We start from the raw sequence: 13,078 nt of genomic DNA on the forward strand, positions 1-13,078 counted from the left end.
CACTGGAATAAAGAAGGTAATGAGCAAGATATGCCAAACATAACCCCACCACCAGTGTTTTTTAGAAGATTGATATAAATATGGCTTATCTATTATTTGTTTAAATTGGAAATATATCACAATTTTTAAAATTTATCTTCTTTAATATCCCCCAGGAAAACTTGTGGTTTTTCTCAGGCCAAAACCATACATTCTGCATTTCATACCATGGTCAGAGTTAAATTGAATGAGGCACCAAAGATTTTCAAATATGATCCTTTTTAAGGTAATGTGTGAGAAGATGGCATGAGAAATTCTACCCTGGGAACACAGAGATCACCGCTAAGAGAGATAATGGTTCATAAACGCTAAACTGATACACATTTCATTGCAGTGTCTCACCCTGAAGCAAGACCTTAGGATTAGAGAGGGCTTGTCTTCAACTTCCAGGAATATCAAAAACAGGCTTGGAAGTCAGGTGAGCCAGTGGGGGTAGGGAGTTGCACAGAGATTTGCTAAAACCTTTGTTTCTGCTACAGCACATCAAAGGCTAAGACTGAAGGACTCAATTCCTATGTTTTTCCTCTAGTATAAAGGGTATGTAGAATATGTGGAATGTTCTTAATAAGTGAGGTTGACAAAGATAAGAAGAGATGCAAAAGACCTGAGGCAGAGCTATAGGAAAAGATACCAGACAGAAGAGATCCTGAGGGTCATCCATCTAAAGCCCCCGGGATCACCTCTAGTCACTGAGCCAATAGGCTCTCCATGAGGCTGCCTGTGAGAGAGCCAGGTCACTCCCTGGCTGAGGGTGGGGTAAACCACCAGGCTGTTGGGCTGTAGGATGGCTGTGGGAAACTGAGCAGGTTGCAGCCCTGAGGAAGCTGAGAGGTCAGATCACAGGCTCTGGAAACTTCAGATTTCACAAACTGCAGCCAGGAACCATCCAGGTAATAAAAGGGCAGAGGGTCTCTTTCCCAAGGATCACACTTCATCCTGTTGCACCATACTTTGAGCTACTGAGACCCTCTTACACATATCATCCACTGAGATGCATAAAGCCTTTTTGCAGTATTCATTCTAAAGCCATTTTACAGATGATAAGAGGAAGAGGAGGCCAGCCAAGAGACTACTGAAACCTACTGAAATGGAATTTTGAAATTTTCTGAAAATGGCTATTTATCACTTCAGATGGATGTTTGAATATATATTTAATATTTCCTTCCAGCTAACTAGTTGGAAGGGACTTAGAATAATGTTCAGATTGGTTAAAACCAAAATAAGAAAATGTTTTCTGTGCACATCTAAGTTTTGAGTTGTTTGCCACGTCACTATAACTTTTAAATAAATAAATAAATAAATAAAAGACAAAAGCTCAGCTATCCTAATTATATTGAGATAATGTGCAGAACTATAAAGCTGCAAATTACAGGGCACCTGAAAGTATGTGAAGGCTCCCACCCCTACCCCCACTTTGGTTCTGGAACCACTGCTGTTGCCTGTTTGGAAAAAATGGTCTTTTCTACTCATTTTGCTGTGAAAAGAAAATTGCTCTAAAAAAAGTCTATTAAAAAAATACTCCTCTAGTGCCTTCTTAAATTATTCCAGGGATAGAAATGGCCATTACTGAACAAAGAATAAAATATGTCTTTCTTCTATGTGAAATCTGATTTTTCTATTTCTTTTACCCTTTGCCCTCTGGAACACCTTTAAGTGATGTCTTTCTTTCTCTTTCTCTCTCTCTCTCTCTTTTTTTTTCCCTTCCATTATCTCTCCCCGGGATGTATATCAGCAATTACTTAGACCCCACAACAAAGTCTGAGGTCTACTGAGGGCAGATAGTAATTTAATCTGTGAGAGACTGAGATATCATCTAGTTAGTCTGGTGACAACAGTGCCCTATAGAGAGGGCCGCCCAGTACACTGCTTTGTATTCACACTGACTCAAAGGCTCTTCTCCCTCTCTGAACTATCAGAGAGAACTATTTTCTTAATAAAAAAAAATAGTAACTTCAATCTTGGTAAAATTTCCAAAAGTAATCTGAAATATTCTTAAGTGAAACATTAGCAACCAAGCCAATGTGCCAATGTGTGTGTGTGTCTGTGTGTGTGTGTGTGTGTTTAATCCCTGAAACAGTAAAATTCAAATGGCAAAGTCAGAAAGTCACAACAACATAATACGTTTGTTTATTTAGTTACTATTACAGTGGTAACAAGTTAAGAGCTTGTTAGATTTGTATCCTCTTAAGAGGATAATGATTAAGGTTTTGATTTGTAAATGTCACTGTTGTTAACCATTAAAAATCTATTTTCCAAAGGACTAATAATATACATTATTATTAAGGGTCAGATCTAAATTTTCTGTTTTTTTGACCAAAAGCATATTTGTTCATTACTTTAAATAAAACATTAGGGACATTTTAACTCTTGGTTACTCCTTTCAGAAAAGCACTATGTTCTTGAAGGAAGTATACACAAAACATTTTTTTTCCATAATGATTTCAATCACTGTGTATCAGGTCAATGAAAGAACCTGAGAGCCTCAGATTTATTACCTCCTGATTGTTGTAATACACTCTGGCTTACTTAATCAATCAACAAACATGTATTTAATGCCTACTATGTACATGCCAGCATACTAAAGTTATACATGAAATACAAAGAAAAAGTATTCATTCTTGATCTGCTCAGGCTTCCAATGTAGTTGGTAGGATTAAACAGGCACAAATTACTCTACTTTCGATGTTTTCAAAAGAAATGACAATGTTAACTAGATTGCATGTTAGAATAACCTGTTCTGGAAACTAGAGGAAGCAGAGACATAAGAAGGGACATTCTCAGCACTAATTAAATCCTGTCTGAACCAGATTTCTCAGTTCCAGGTTTGAGTGCTTCTTGAATCCCCATATCTGAAAGTGTTCTAGCCAGCCCATACCTGTCACTGTTAATGGCTGTACTTGGCAATTGTTACATGGACTTACAACAATGCAACAAAATAAGCAAATTTATGTAAGTTTATATATATATAAAATATATATAGAATATATATATATATATAAAATATATATATATATATATATTCAAATCATATATAGGGTGATATTAAAGCTAGGAGTCCAGGACTTTCCACTCTATATAGGAGGAGACTAACTCACGTTATCATTTATTTATTATTATTATAAGACCTACAAGAGACTACATAAGGAAAATATGAAAAATAAATCTCCAAACTTCACTGGACACAGCAAAAATAAAGGCTGGAGGAAAGGACAAGAAAGGAAGGCCCAGCAAAGAGAGGTTTGAGGTGGCCTTAACGAGAAAAATTCCACCCCCACCCCCAGCCCCACCACTGCCTCCACCCACTCTCCCAGTGTCCTAGAGAAAAGGCCCTGGACTAGGTGAGTACAAAAAGGAAAGAAGACACATTTTCTAACACAAATAAATAAATAAATACATATGTTAAACAAGTAAATAACTTATTAGGCACCGCTTGAAAGGCAGCAACCCTCAGGGGCCAGGCAGGACGCACTCTCTAGTCTGCAGGAGATGGAACAGGGTCTGAATTGGTCAGACGCTCAGAAGGCTCCACCCAAAGTCCCGGAGCGGTGCCTGGGCTTTGGAATAAACAGGAGCTGGAGACGGCGTCTGTTGTTACTATTAGATCTGCACCTCCAGAAGTTTGGGTGAGGGAGAAAGCCTAGCGTAGCTGCAGCCATGCTCCTGGGAAGCGGAGGGCAAAAGCGCGCTCCGTCCTGCTTGGCCCAACGCAGACCAGTGTCCTGCCAGTGCGCAGTACTTGGTGGTTTAAACCAAAAGTGCCGGTTGTGAGCCGGGCGGGGAGATGGCCTCCATTACAACCTCTCCCCACAGGCTAAACCCCTGAATCTTCTAAAAAAAAAAAAAAAAAAACCCTCGATCGCTTGTTCTCAGTTCCTTTTTGCTCCATATAGAGTTTGGATGAGGAACTGCAGAATGCCTGGGGTTCGAGGTGCGGGACCGATTTTACTAAGCACCTGGCTCCGCTTTGGATGGAGTGGAAATGGTTGGAAGGGCTCGGGGAAGGGCGCGTCTTCAACCGAGAACAGGAGAAAAGACCAGCTGCCGAGTTCATTCTCAAGCCTGATTTTCCTTGAAGTAGGGCTGCGCTAAGGAAGCGCAGCGCGATGGTTCTCGACACTCCGCTAGAGGCACCAGACAGAATCTAGCGTGCGGAGGAGCGCGGTAGGGCGGGGCTGAGGGCGAGATCGGGACTCACCCCGAGGGAAACCGCGTGGGTAACAGTGGCTCAGCTTAAACAAACAGAAATAACTGCCGGCGGGGCTGAGGGACAAGCTGAGTTGGCGACGTTAATGAGTTCCAGATCTGCACCAGCAGGACAGGGCTGAAGGAAAGATCAAAGTTACAGAGTGGGGAGCAGAGAATGGTACACAAGTTTAAGTGCAGTGGAGGAAGGAGAGAAAGTGGAAGACAGAGGAGAAAGGAGTCCGCAAGCTTTTCCAGTTTACAAACAAAGAGCCCAATTCCACCTTTGTCGCGCGCCTTTCCCAGGTCTCTCCACTCGAAGCGCACCGCACCCCGACGCCTGGGATACTTCAACCTCTCGTACCCGGCCTCCCTTTTTCCTCCTCCTCTTCCTTCCTTGGCGCAGGGCCCCGGCGTGGCAAGTTCAAAGAGTCGTGATCCTGGACGTGCAAGTGCCATTACGAAACATGCCGCCAGACTCCAGATTCTCGGGCTGGAAGTCCTCCACGCTGTAGGCGCGACTTTTGAGGGCGGTGGCATAGTAGTCGACCGGCTCCTCGGCAGCATTGTCCATCCAGCTGAGGCACAGGATGCGCTGGAAAGAGCGCTTGAAGTTGTCCGAAAGGAAGCCGTAGAGAATGGGATTGGCGCAGCTGTTGGCGTAGCCAAGTATGACCGACAGCTGGCTCACCGTGGCGTCGTCCTGCTCTGCGAACACGTTGACCAGCTGCACCACATAGAAAGGCATCCAGCAGATGACAAACACCATCACCACCATCATCACCATCAGGGTGATCTTGCGCTCCGAGCGCTTGCGCTGCTGCCAGCCGGCCTTGAGGGCCACCATGCGCATTTTGGCGATGATCAGCACGTAGCACAAACAGATGGCCCCGACAGGCAGCAGGAAGCCCATGAGAAATGTGTACAACACGAAGCCCACCAGCCAGCGCTGGGCAGGCTCGGGCATGAGCATGTTGCAGGCCACCGTGCCGTCACTGTTGGCCGCCGTGCGCGAGAAGACCACGATGGGCAGAATGACAAGCAGCGATAGCACCCATACGCCCAGATTCACCACCTTGGCTACGGTGGGCCGGCGGTAGCGTGCTGCCTTGATGGGGTGCACCACGGCCACGTAGCGGTCCACGCTCAGCACCGTCAGACAGTAGATGCTGGTGAACATGTTGACTGCGTCCACGCTGAGCACGAGGCGGCAGAGCAGCGCGCCGAAGGGCCAGTGGCGAAGTAACGTGGAGGTGACGAGGAAGGGCACGCTGAGCATGAGCAGCTCATCGGCGATGGCCAGGTTGAGGATGTAGATGTTGGTGGCCGTCTTCATCTTGGCGTAGCGCAGGATCACATAGATGACCATAGAGTTCCCACACAACCCCACCAGGCACACCACGGAATAGATGAAAGAGATGAGGATGGCGCTGCCCTGGCCCTCGCTCAAGGTCCCGTTCTGGGACGCATTTCGCCCTGGCTCCTCCATGCCGTCCGCGGCTCCGGCCCCGGCGCCCCTGCTGCCGCCTTCGCCGCAGCTTCCTGGGCTGGGGCTAGGGGAAGAAGGAGAGGAGGCGGTGCCATTGGGGAACATCCCAGCTGATGGGGGCCGATGGGCCTTCCGGGGCTGGGGCGCTCTTCTCACGCCCCTGCCGCTTGCGCCCTCACTCGGCGTCCGCGCCACCCGCCCGCAGCTCACCGCCGCCGACTGCCTGGGGGTAGCGCGCAGCAGCCGCGGGATGCGCGGCTCCGACCGGCGCCGCCGGGGCGCATAGCCCAGAGGCCGCCTGCGCGCAGCCGCCTGCCTCTCCGGGGCGCCAGGGCACACGCGAGCGTGGAGAGGGGAGGCCGGGAGGCTGGAGCCCCGCGCGGCACAGCCATTAACCGGCGCGTCTCTGGGCTAGTGAATGATTAATAGGCACCACCAGCGCGTCAGCAGCTACGAAAAGGGAGGGGTTAGGGGGGCGAGAAAGAGGGAGGAAGGCGCTGAAGGTGGCTTATCACCCCTCGCCCAATGCTTTTCCTTCCCAGTCCTGGGCTCGGAAAACTCGGTTCCCCTGCAGCACCCTTTACCCGTCCCTCAGGGGGACCTGGGGAGTTTCTCCGCCTCCCTGGAAGGTGGGTGGGAACCTAACGTGTTGATTCTGTCCCGTCCCACCCGGCTCCTATCCAAAGCAAAGACTGAAGCAGCCCCCAGGCACAGATGTCTGGAGTTCATCTCAGTTTCCCTCAATTGCTGCCGCGTCCTGAGGGACCGCACGCCACTCGCGTCCAGACGTCCGGGGCCCTAAGCCCCCACCTCCCGCCCCTGCTTGTCCAGCGAGTCAGCCCCGCCGCGAAAGCTCGCCGTCCTCCTTACCGGAGCGCGCTGCCTCCAGCCCGACGCGTAGCTGCCCGGTGCCAAGTGCGGAGGGTCTGGCAGCGCGGTGACGTTCTTCGCGCGGTACAACTCCTTTCTTTGCGCCGGACCCCAGCACAGACGCCCACGCAGATACTGTTAAGGGCCGCGGAAACAGACCCTAACTCGAGAGCGTTAGCAGGAGGAAGGACAACAACTGTGCAGGAGGGCCTCCTGCGTTACAGCTCCGCAGGCAGCCCTTCGCGGGAGCGAGCGTTCAGGGGCCTGAGCAGACCGTTGTGAATCTCTTAATACAGCTTGTAGTGCCCAGAGCCCCCTGCCTCTCCCAGAGGAATATCAACTGCATTTTGAAAGGAGGCCGCTCGGCTGGACGCACAGAAGGAGACTGAGGCTCCCTTGCGAACGTGCCAGGCGAGGTATTGGAAATCCATCTAGGTGTTCACCGGGACAAGATACGGCTGCGCCGCTTGGAAGGCTCCGCCTGCGTCCCTGCTGTACTTTGTACCCGGGAGACTTGGCGGTGCCCGGGGGAGGGGAGTGTAAAGGTCTGGGTGAGCAGGGATGCCACGCGGGGCTGGCCGTGCCGGTGACCGAACGGGTCACCAATCTCTAGAATGCAGGACGACCTGTAAGTCTCCTGGTTTTAAAACTAGGTTTTCAGCCTTTCTGAGGCCCCTAGACGTGTGACCCAGCTCTAGTCCACGTAACTAAACTTTTGAGACACATAAATCGATGTAGGCACGCCTAAAGTGTGCGATTTCATTTAGGAATCGAAAGGCTTCTGTGTAGAAAAAGAACGCAAGCTCAATTACATGATTTTCAGCGACTTCTGGGACTTCCCTGAATCCCTGGCCTGCGGGTCCTTTGGCATTTCAGTCCAAGGAAAAATCGCTCCATCCAGCTTCCTTACTCATTTTCCAGATCCCTTCAAGTTTTTATCTGAAACGTGAAGGTTCCCAGGAAGACTGACCAGCAGCAGCCTTTCTCAAGCTTTAGGTCTGTCTCCAGCTTCTCCTTAGTTTGTCATTCCTCTCAACCAGGCAGCACCCACTGTTCTGTGACTCTCAGCTTTCCCTCTTGTCAGTACAGTTTACATTAAGAAGAGGTAAACTAAACATAAACTAAACTGCTCATAGAGGCTATTTGTGCAGACAGTCCAGAATGGATGCTAAAACTGAAAAACAAAAAAAAGGTGGGGGGGAATATGGTTTTAAATTCCTATTGACCCCTTGCTTTATCTGGTAACATCTGCATACATGTGTTTTAGTTGGCAAAACGAAGTGCTCCTGCAAGGAAGAGAATAACTTTGTAGTGTGTTAATTACAGCAATCAGAGATAAAATAAATGATGACAGACTCATAGCAATGTGTGCAATGGACGATAAATTTATGAGAAATGTGCTGGCCAGAATCTGAAATTTCCTAAGGCCCAAGGTGTTTAACCCATTGCTTTATCTAAACAAATTACCTTTAATTTTTTACTAAAGTGAGGTATAGAATTTGTGATTAGTTGTATTTCATTTTCTTTCAAAATACAGCACATATGGAGAAAAAAACTTTCTATCAGATTTTTTTTAATGCCTTTTTTTCCCCCCAGAAGAGCTTTCTACTAGCCAAGCCTTAAGTTTAGGTGCCTCTTTGGCAATCATGGACTAAAGACACCTCGCTATTCCTCAGCGGCTGAACACTTCAACAGTCACCATTTAGATGTCCTGGTATTGATCATGGTTGCTCCAGGATGACTGGGAGCAGGGAAAGTGGCTCGGTTCTCCAGAATCTAACATGTTCACTTTGCACTTCATCTTAGGGAAATCTCTCAATTTAGTGGTAGCCTCATATACAAAAAAAGAAAACTTAAGACCTGATGTAAGCATCCTTTTTTTGTTTCTAAAGTGTTTCCTATGATGAATTATTTATCCATAAAAAGAGGTTGACAATGACATCCCACTTAACACCCACTAAAAAGGCTATAATATTTTTTTCTAAAAAAAGGAAAATAACAAAGGTTGGTGAGCATGTGGAGAAATTGAAATATTTGTGTGTTGCTGGTGGGAATAAAAAATGATGCAGCAGTTTAGAATTCTTGATGATTCCTCAAAAAGTTAAACATAGAATTGCCATATGACCCAGCAGCATATATACATATATATATTCCACTCCTGCACGTTTAGCCCCCAAAATTGACAACAGGTGTTTTAACAAAAACCTGTACATGGATGTTCATAGCAGCACTATTCAGAATAGCCCAAAAGTCAGACAACTCCAATATCCATCAACTGATGAATAGATAAACAAAATGTGCCATATCCTCATAACAGAGTATTCATCCATAAAGGGGAATGAAGTAGCTGCCCATGCTACAACATAGATGAACCTTGAAAATCTTATGCAAAGTTAAAGAAGCCAGACACAAAATGTTACATATTGCATGATTCCATTTATATGAAATGTCCAGAGCAGGCAAATCCATGGAGACAAAGCAGATTAGAGGTTGGTAGGAGTTGAGGGGGAGAAGGATGGGGAATGACTGCTGAGTGGGTATGGAGCTTCGTTTTTGGGTTATGAAAATGTTCTGGAATAAGACAATAGTGGTGTGGTAGTTGCACAACATTGTGATGTACTAAAAGCCAGTGAATTGTATACATTAAAATGGTTAAAATTATGAATTGTATGTCATGTGGATTTTAATTCAGTAAAAAGAGAGATTGAGAGGGATATGAGCCTTGCAGTATTATCAAATCTTTTTGGTCACTTGTTGTTTAACACTATATCCATGAACTAATCCATGAACAAACAAAAACAATCAAGCAAAAGGTAGTATTTCTGGGATGAACAACATGAAATTGAGGGTACACCTATTTTTGAATTATGTTAAGAGCAGGAGCCCAGTTAAGAATCTACCTTCCTGTCAGATCTCAATTTAATATAAACATTTTCTAATGAAACAGGAACACTAAAGTCAGCTTGCAATTGTTAAAATTTGTAAAGAACAGAGCTTATGGGAAGTCAGGACTCTACAGTCTTCATGTCTTATTTAAAAACTGCTTTTTGTTTTTTTGTTTTTTTTAATTCAACAGGTCTAAAGCCTTGAAAGACTTAAGGTAAGTTTGTTTTCTCCCTAACAGTTTCTGTCCTCCAGCGCTCCCTTCTTTGGTTACTCTTTCCTGTCCCTTTGTGATATGAATATTTTCAGATATGAGAGAAGAAAGAAGATGGCTTCTAAGAGGAGAGAATGAAAAGTCATAATTTAAGAAGTTACAGATTCTCAAGCAGACTGGTTTTCTTTCTCTATCTCAATTCTCACACTTTACTGTGCTGTCAGGTACCAGGTGCACATTTTGATTACTGTATTTATTATACCATGCTGTGAATTTTTTTTTGTATACTTACTGTCCCCTCTCTAAGAATGAGAGCTACATTCATTTATCTTTATATCCCCTGCACCCAGCACTGTTTCTTGAAAACTGCCCAACACTTTGTTTTATTTTTCTAAGGCATCCCTTCTTTTTTCTTGCCCATGAGAAATAATTGCAAAGAAGTGAACTTTGGGCCTCTTGCAAGAAAAACTTTAATATCTGTGTAATTTCATCATCTGCAATAATTCCTTACACATTTAAATCATTCTGAATAATTCCATTTGCATGCCCAATATCAACAATTATCATGTTGATGACTCATTCATTGATCACTTTTGGTTTTAAATTTCTTGACAGAGAAAAGGCTCTGGAAAATGGGTAGTACATGCTTAGTAGCTAATGATGGTCATTGAATAGTATCATGCCATGTGAAAACTATTATATGTGGAAGATCATTTCCTTTTCATTGCAGCCCTGACTCTTGGTTTGGTGGAATAGTAATTATCAGGGGCTCAAATTCGCCTCCGTCAAAATTATTACCTAACATGGTTTTTCCAGTTGCAGCCTTTGTTGAGCCTCAAAAGAGCTCCTCTAATCCATGTCAGTGGTAAAGGGTGTTGGTGTGTACAAACCCCTGTCTGGGCAGATGGAGACCAAGCTGGCTATATGGGGTGAACCCCACTCAGCAATACTGCCCACAGCACAGGTAGGGACACTGAAGGACCATCTGCCACTAAGCAGCCAACGTGATGACAGTTGAATAGGAAAGTTACCAGAGTGCCAAAGTGGCTGTATGACTGAGGGACAATCCTGGACCTCATTTCCCAAGGGTGTCCTATTGCTCCACAGAAGCTCCGCAGATAGCCTGTGGTTCAGTTCATCAACAGTCTCAGCAGACTTGCCCTGGTCTGCTGATTTTCCTATTGCCTCTTCTGTGAAACAGCATGACAGAGTCCTTTTTGTGCTTTTGAAAAAGACACACACGGTGAAACAAAATATATTTTCCCCTATGGATTCTCTACTACTAAGTAATATGTCTAAGAACATGAGTTCAACACATACAGGAAAGTATTCAGTATTAATAGTGGATAGATGACAATAGAACAAAAGTGGCCACATGGTACCTGTATTATTTTGAATAGTCCTTACCAGGAATACATTTTCTGTAATATAGTCTCTGAGTGAAGGCTTTCAAGGTCAATTTAGTTTCCAACAATTTTGTAGAATATTTTTGGAGAGGGGCATTTTTCTTTTTAGCAGAAACTACAAAAAATGCTTTGAAAGTCACAAAACCATTTTTTTGTTTCTTTTGATGTTTGATTTTGAGCAGAGTATTTAAACCCTTACAGCGAATGACCCATTCCTTGAGAAAGGGCTCTCTTCCTTTGGAATGGACTCTGTCAACCAACTTTATCAGCTAACGAAGAGCCCAAAGCCAACGAAGGACTAGGCGTGAGAAGCTAAAGCAGTTTTGCAGATGAAAGCTATGTAGCCATCTTCTGCTTAAGATATCAAAACTTTTATTTTTAATTAAAAATAAAAAGGTATATAATAAGAGAGCAATTTAAATCTATGTATCCATCATAACACCTGCCACCATGATACTGCCACTTTGTTTCCATTTTAGGTGTGTTGAGGCAGGAGCCTGGGCACATTCTCTATCAGCCGAAACACTGCTTTATGTAGATGACATGAATCAACTTAAATGACTGATCTTCTCTTCTTTTCCACAATTAAGGTGGAACTGGGTAGTGCTGGGCCTATGTTGGCTGCACCTCTGTCTTCTACTGGAGGTAGGAAGAATGGGAGACAGGGTCTCTGAGTGTGCTCAGAAGGTGGGTTCAGAGCCACTGCAGTTGGTCTGGGAAGGGAATGGATGGGTCTCCTGCTCACTCCCTCCTCCTGAGCCAGGGAACACCTCACCACCACCAAGCCCTGCCTCTGCTCCTCCAAGCAGCCTGGGATGGTGTTTTACTTTGCCCTTGAGGAAGCAGCCTGTTTGACAGCCTGACCATTCCTTTCCTCTCAAAAGAGTGAGGCAAAAAGACAGCACAGTCCAGGTAGGGCCACCTGCAGTAGACTGGGAAGTCACCATTCTTTTTGGACTGCTTGGGTGAGCAGAAATTTCACTTCTTATTCTATTAGCCAAAGCACTGGTTTCTAATATTATATCCTGTGATTTAAAAAAGAAAAGAAATTTCACAGAAGCAAAATTCAGACTATAGTAGAACAGACTTAATTCCTTAGTTGTACTGTTTATGGTCATTTTTTGCCCCCATTTCTTAGTGGGAAGGAACTGGAAATTAATATCAGAATTCCCTTATGTATGAAAAATGCTGTGTTTTTAACCCAAACTGAATATTCACTAATTTAACAAATATTACTTGAGAGCCCACCAGCTAGCAGGCACTGTTCTAGGCACTGGAGATACAGTGGTAAAGATTAGTTTCCTGTGAAATTCCAGTGAGGCAGAGAGAGTAAACAAAGGGTTATGTGGGTAATGAAACTGCATCTGGTTAAGTTCTAAGAAGAAAAGTAGCAGTGAAAGGCCAGAGAGTGATGGAGAGCTTGGGCGCATTTGGCCTCTGTTAGGTGGGAAGGGGAGGGAAGATGACTCCGGAGCAGCCCTGAGCCGCTGGCGGGTGTTAGAGGCACCCAGCTGGGGAGGCTTGTCCCAGCATCTGGGGAGGCTGTGGCGGTTCTGCTGAGGTAGCTGCCAGGCGCACTTAAATTATACTCCACACCGCACTTCCCAACACACTTTTTTTTTTTTGACTTCCTAAAGTCATAATAATTTAGAAAGCACCTGTAGATCTCATCTAGACTGCTCTTTGAACCCTGTGGACCCCATGACTATTTCAGTCAAGATTCCCGAGTCCTAGGAAGGCAGATTAGGTCAGCGAGAGCCTTTGTGGAGAGCCACCTTGGCAGGGGTTGCTCCTGGGCTGAGCTCCCTGTTGCCTTGGCTTCTGTAGCAGACAAGGGAGAGAAGGCCAGGAGTTCCCTGCGTGTGTGAAAATCAAACCTCAAACTGGAAAAACCTTAACAAAGCACTTGTTCTTTTTCTCAGTGAATTGGGAAAAACTCCTATTCTTCTTGAGTGGTGAGGCACAACCCGTCTCTGGATGGTCTGTCAGAGAAGG

At 45.3% G+C, this 13,078-nt stretch overlaps 1 protein-coding gene across 2 annotated transcripts; it reads right to left on the reverse strand.

Moving 5' to 3' along the window:
• Positions 1 to 4,308: 4,308 nt before the first annotated feature.
• SSTR1 (somatostatin receptor 1) lies at positions 4,309 to 9,259 on the reverse strand. 2 transcript variants are annotated; one of them, XM_073211313.1, is made up of 2 exons: positions 6,581 to 9,259; positions 4,309 to 6,160 (listed from the first exon to the last, which is right to left on the reverse strand). In XM_073211313.1, exon 2 carries the CDS (start codon positions 5,813 to 5,815, stop codon positions 4,646 to 4,648), a length of 1,170 nt encoding a protein of 389 aa, XP_073067414.1. In that variant the 5' UTR covers positions 5,816 to 6,160; positions 6,581 to 9,259; the 3' UTR covers positions 4,309 to 4,645. The 2 variants fall into 2 exon arrangements, with proteins under 2 accessions (XP_073067414.1, XP_017522968.1); XM_017667479.3 differs by having other exon boundaries at positions 4,309 to 5,774; positions 6,581 to 9,258.
• Between the last annotated feature and the right edge of the window lie 3,819 nt (positions 9,260 to 13,078).

This window comes from Manis javanica, chromosome 8 (assembly GCF_040802235.1).
Source record: "Manis javanica isolate MJ-LG chromosome 8, MJ_LKY, whole genome shotgun sequence".
Classification (NCBI taxonomy): Eukaryota; Metazoa; Chordata; class Mammalia; order Pholidota; family Manidae; genus Manis; species Manis javanica.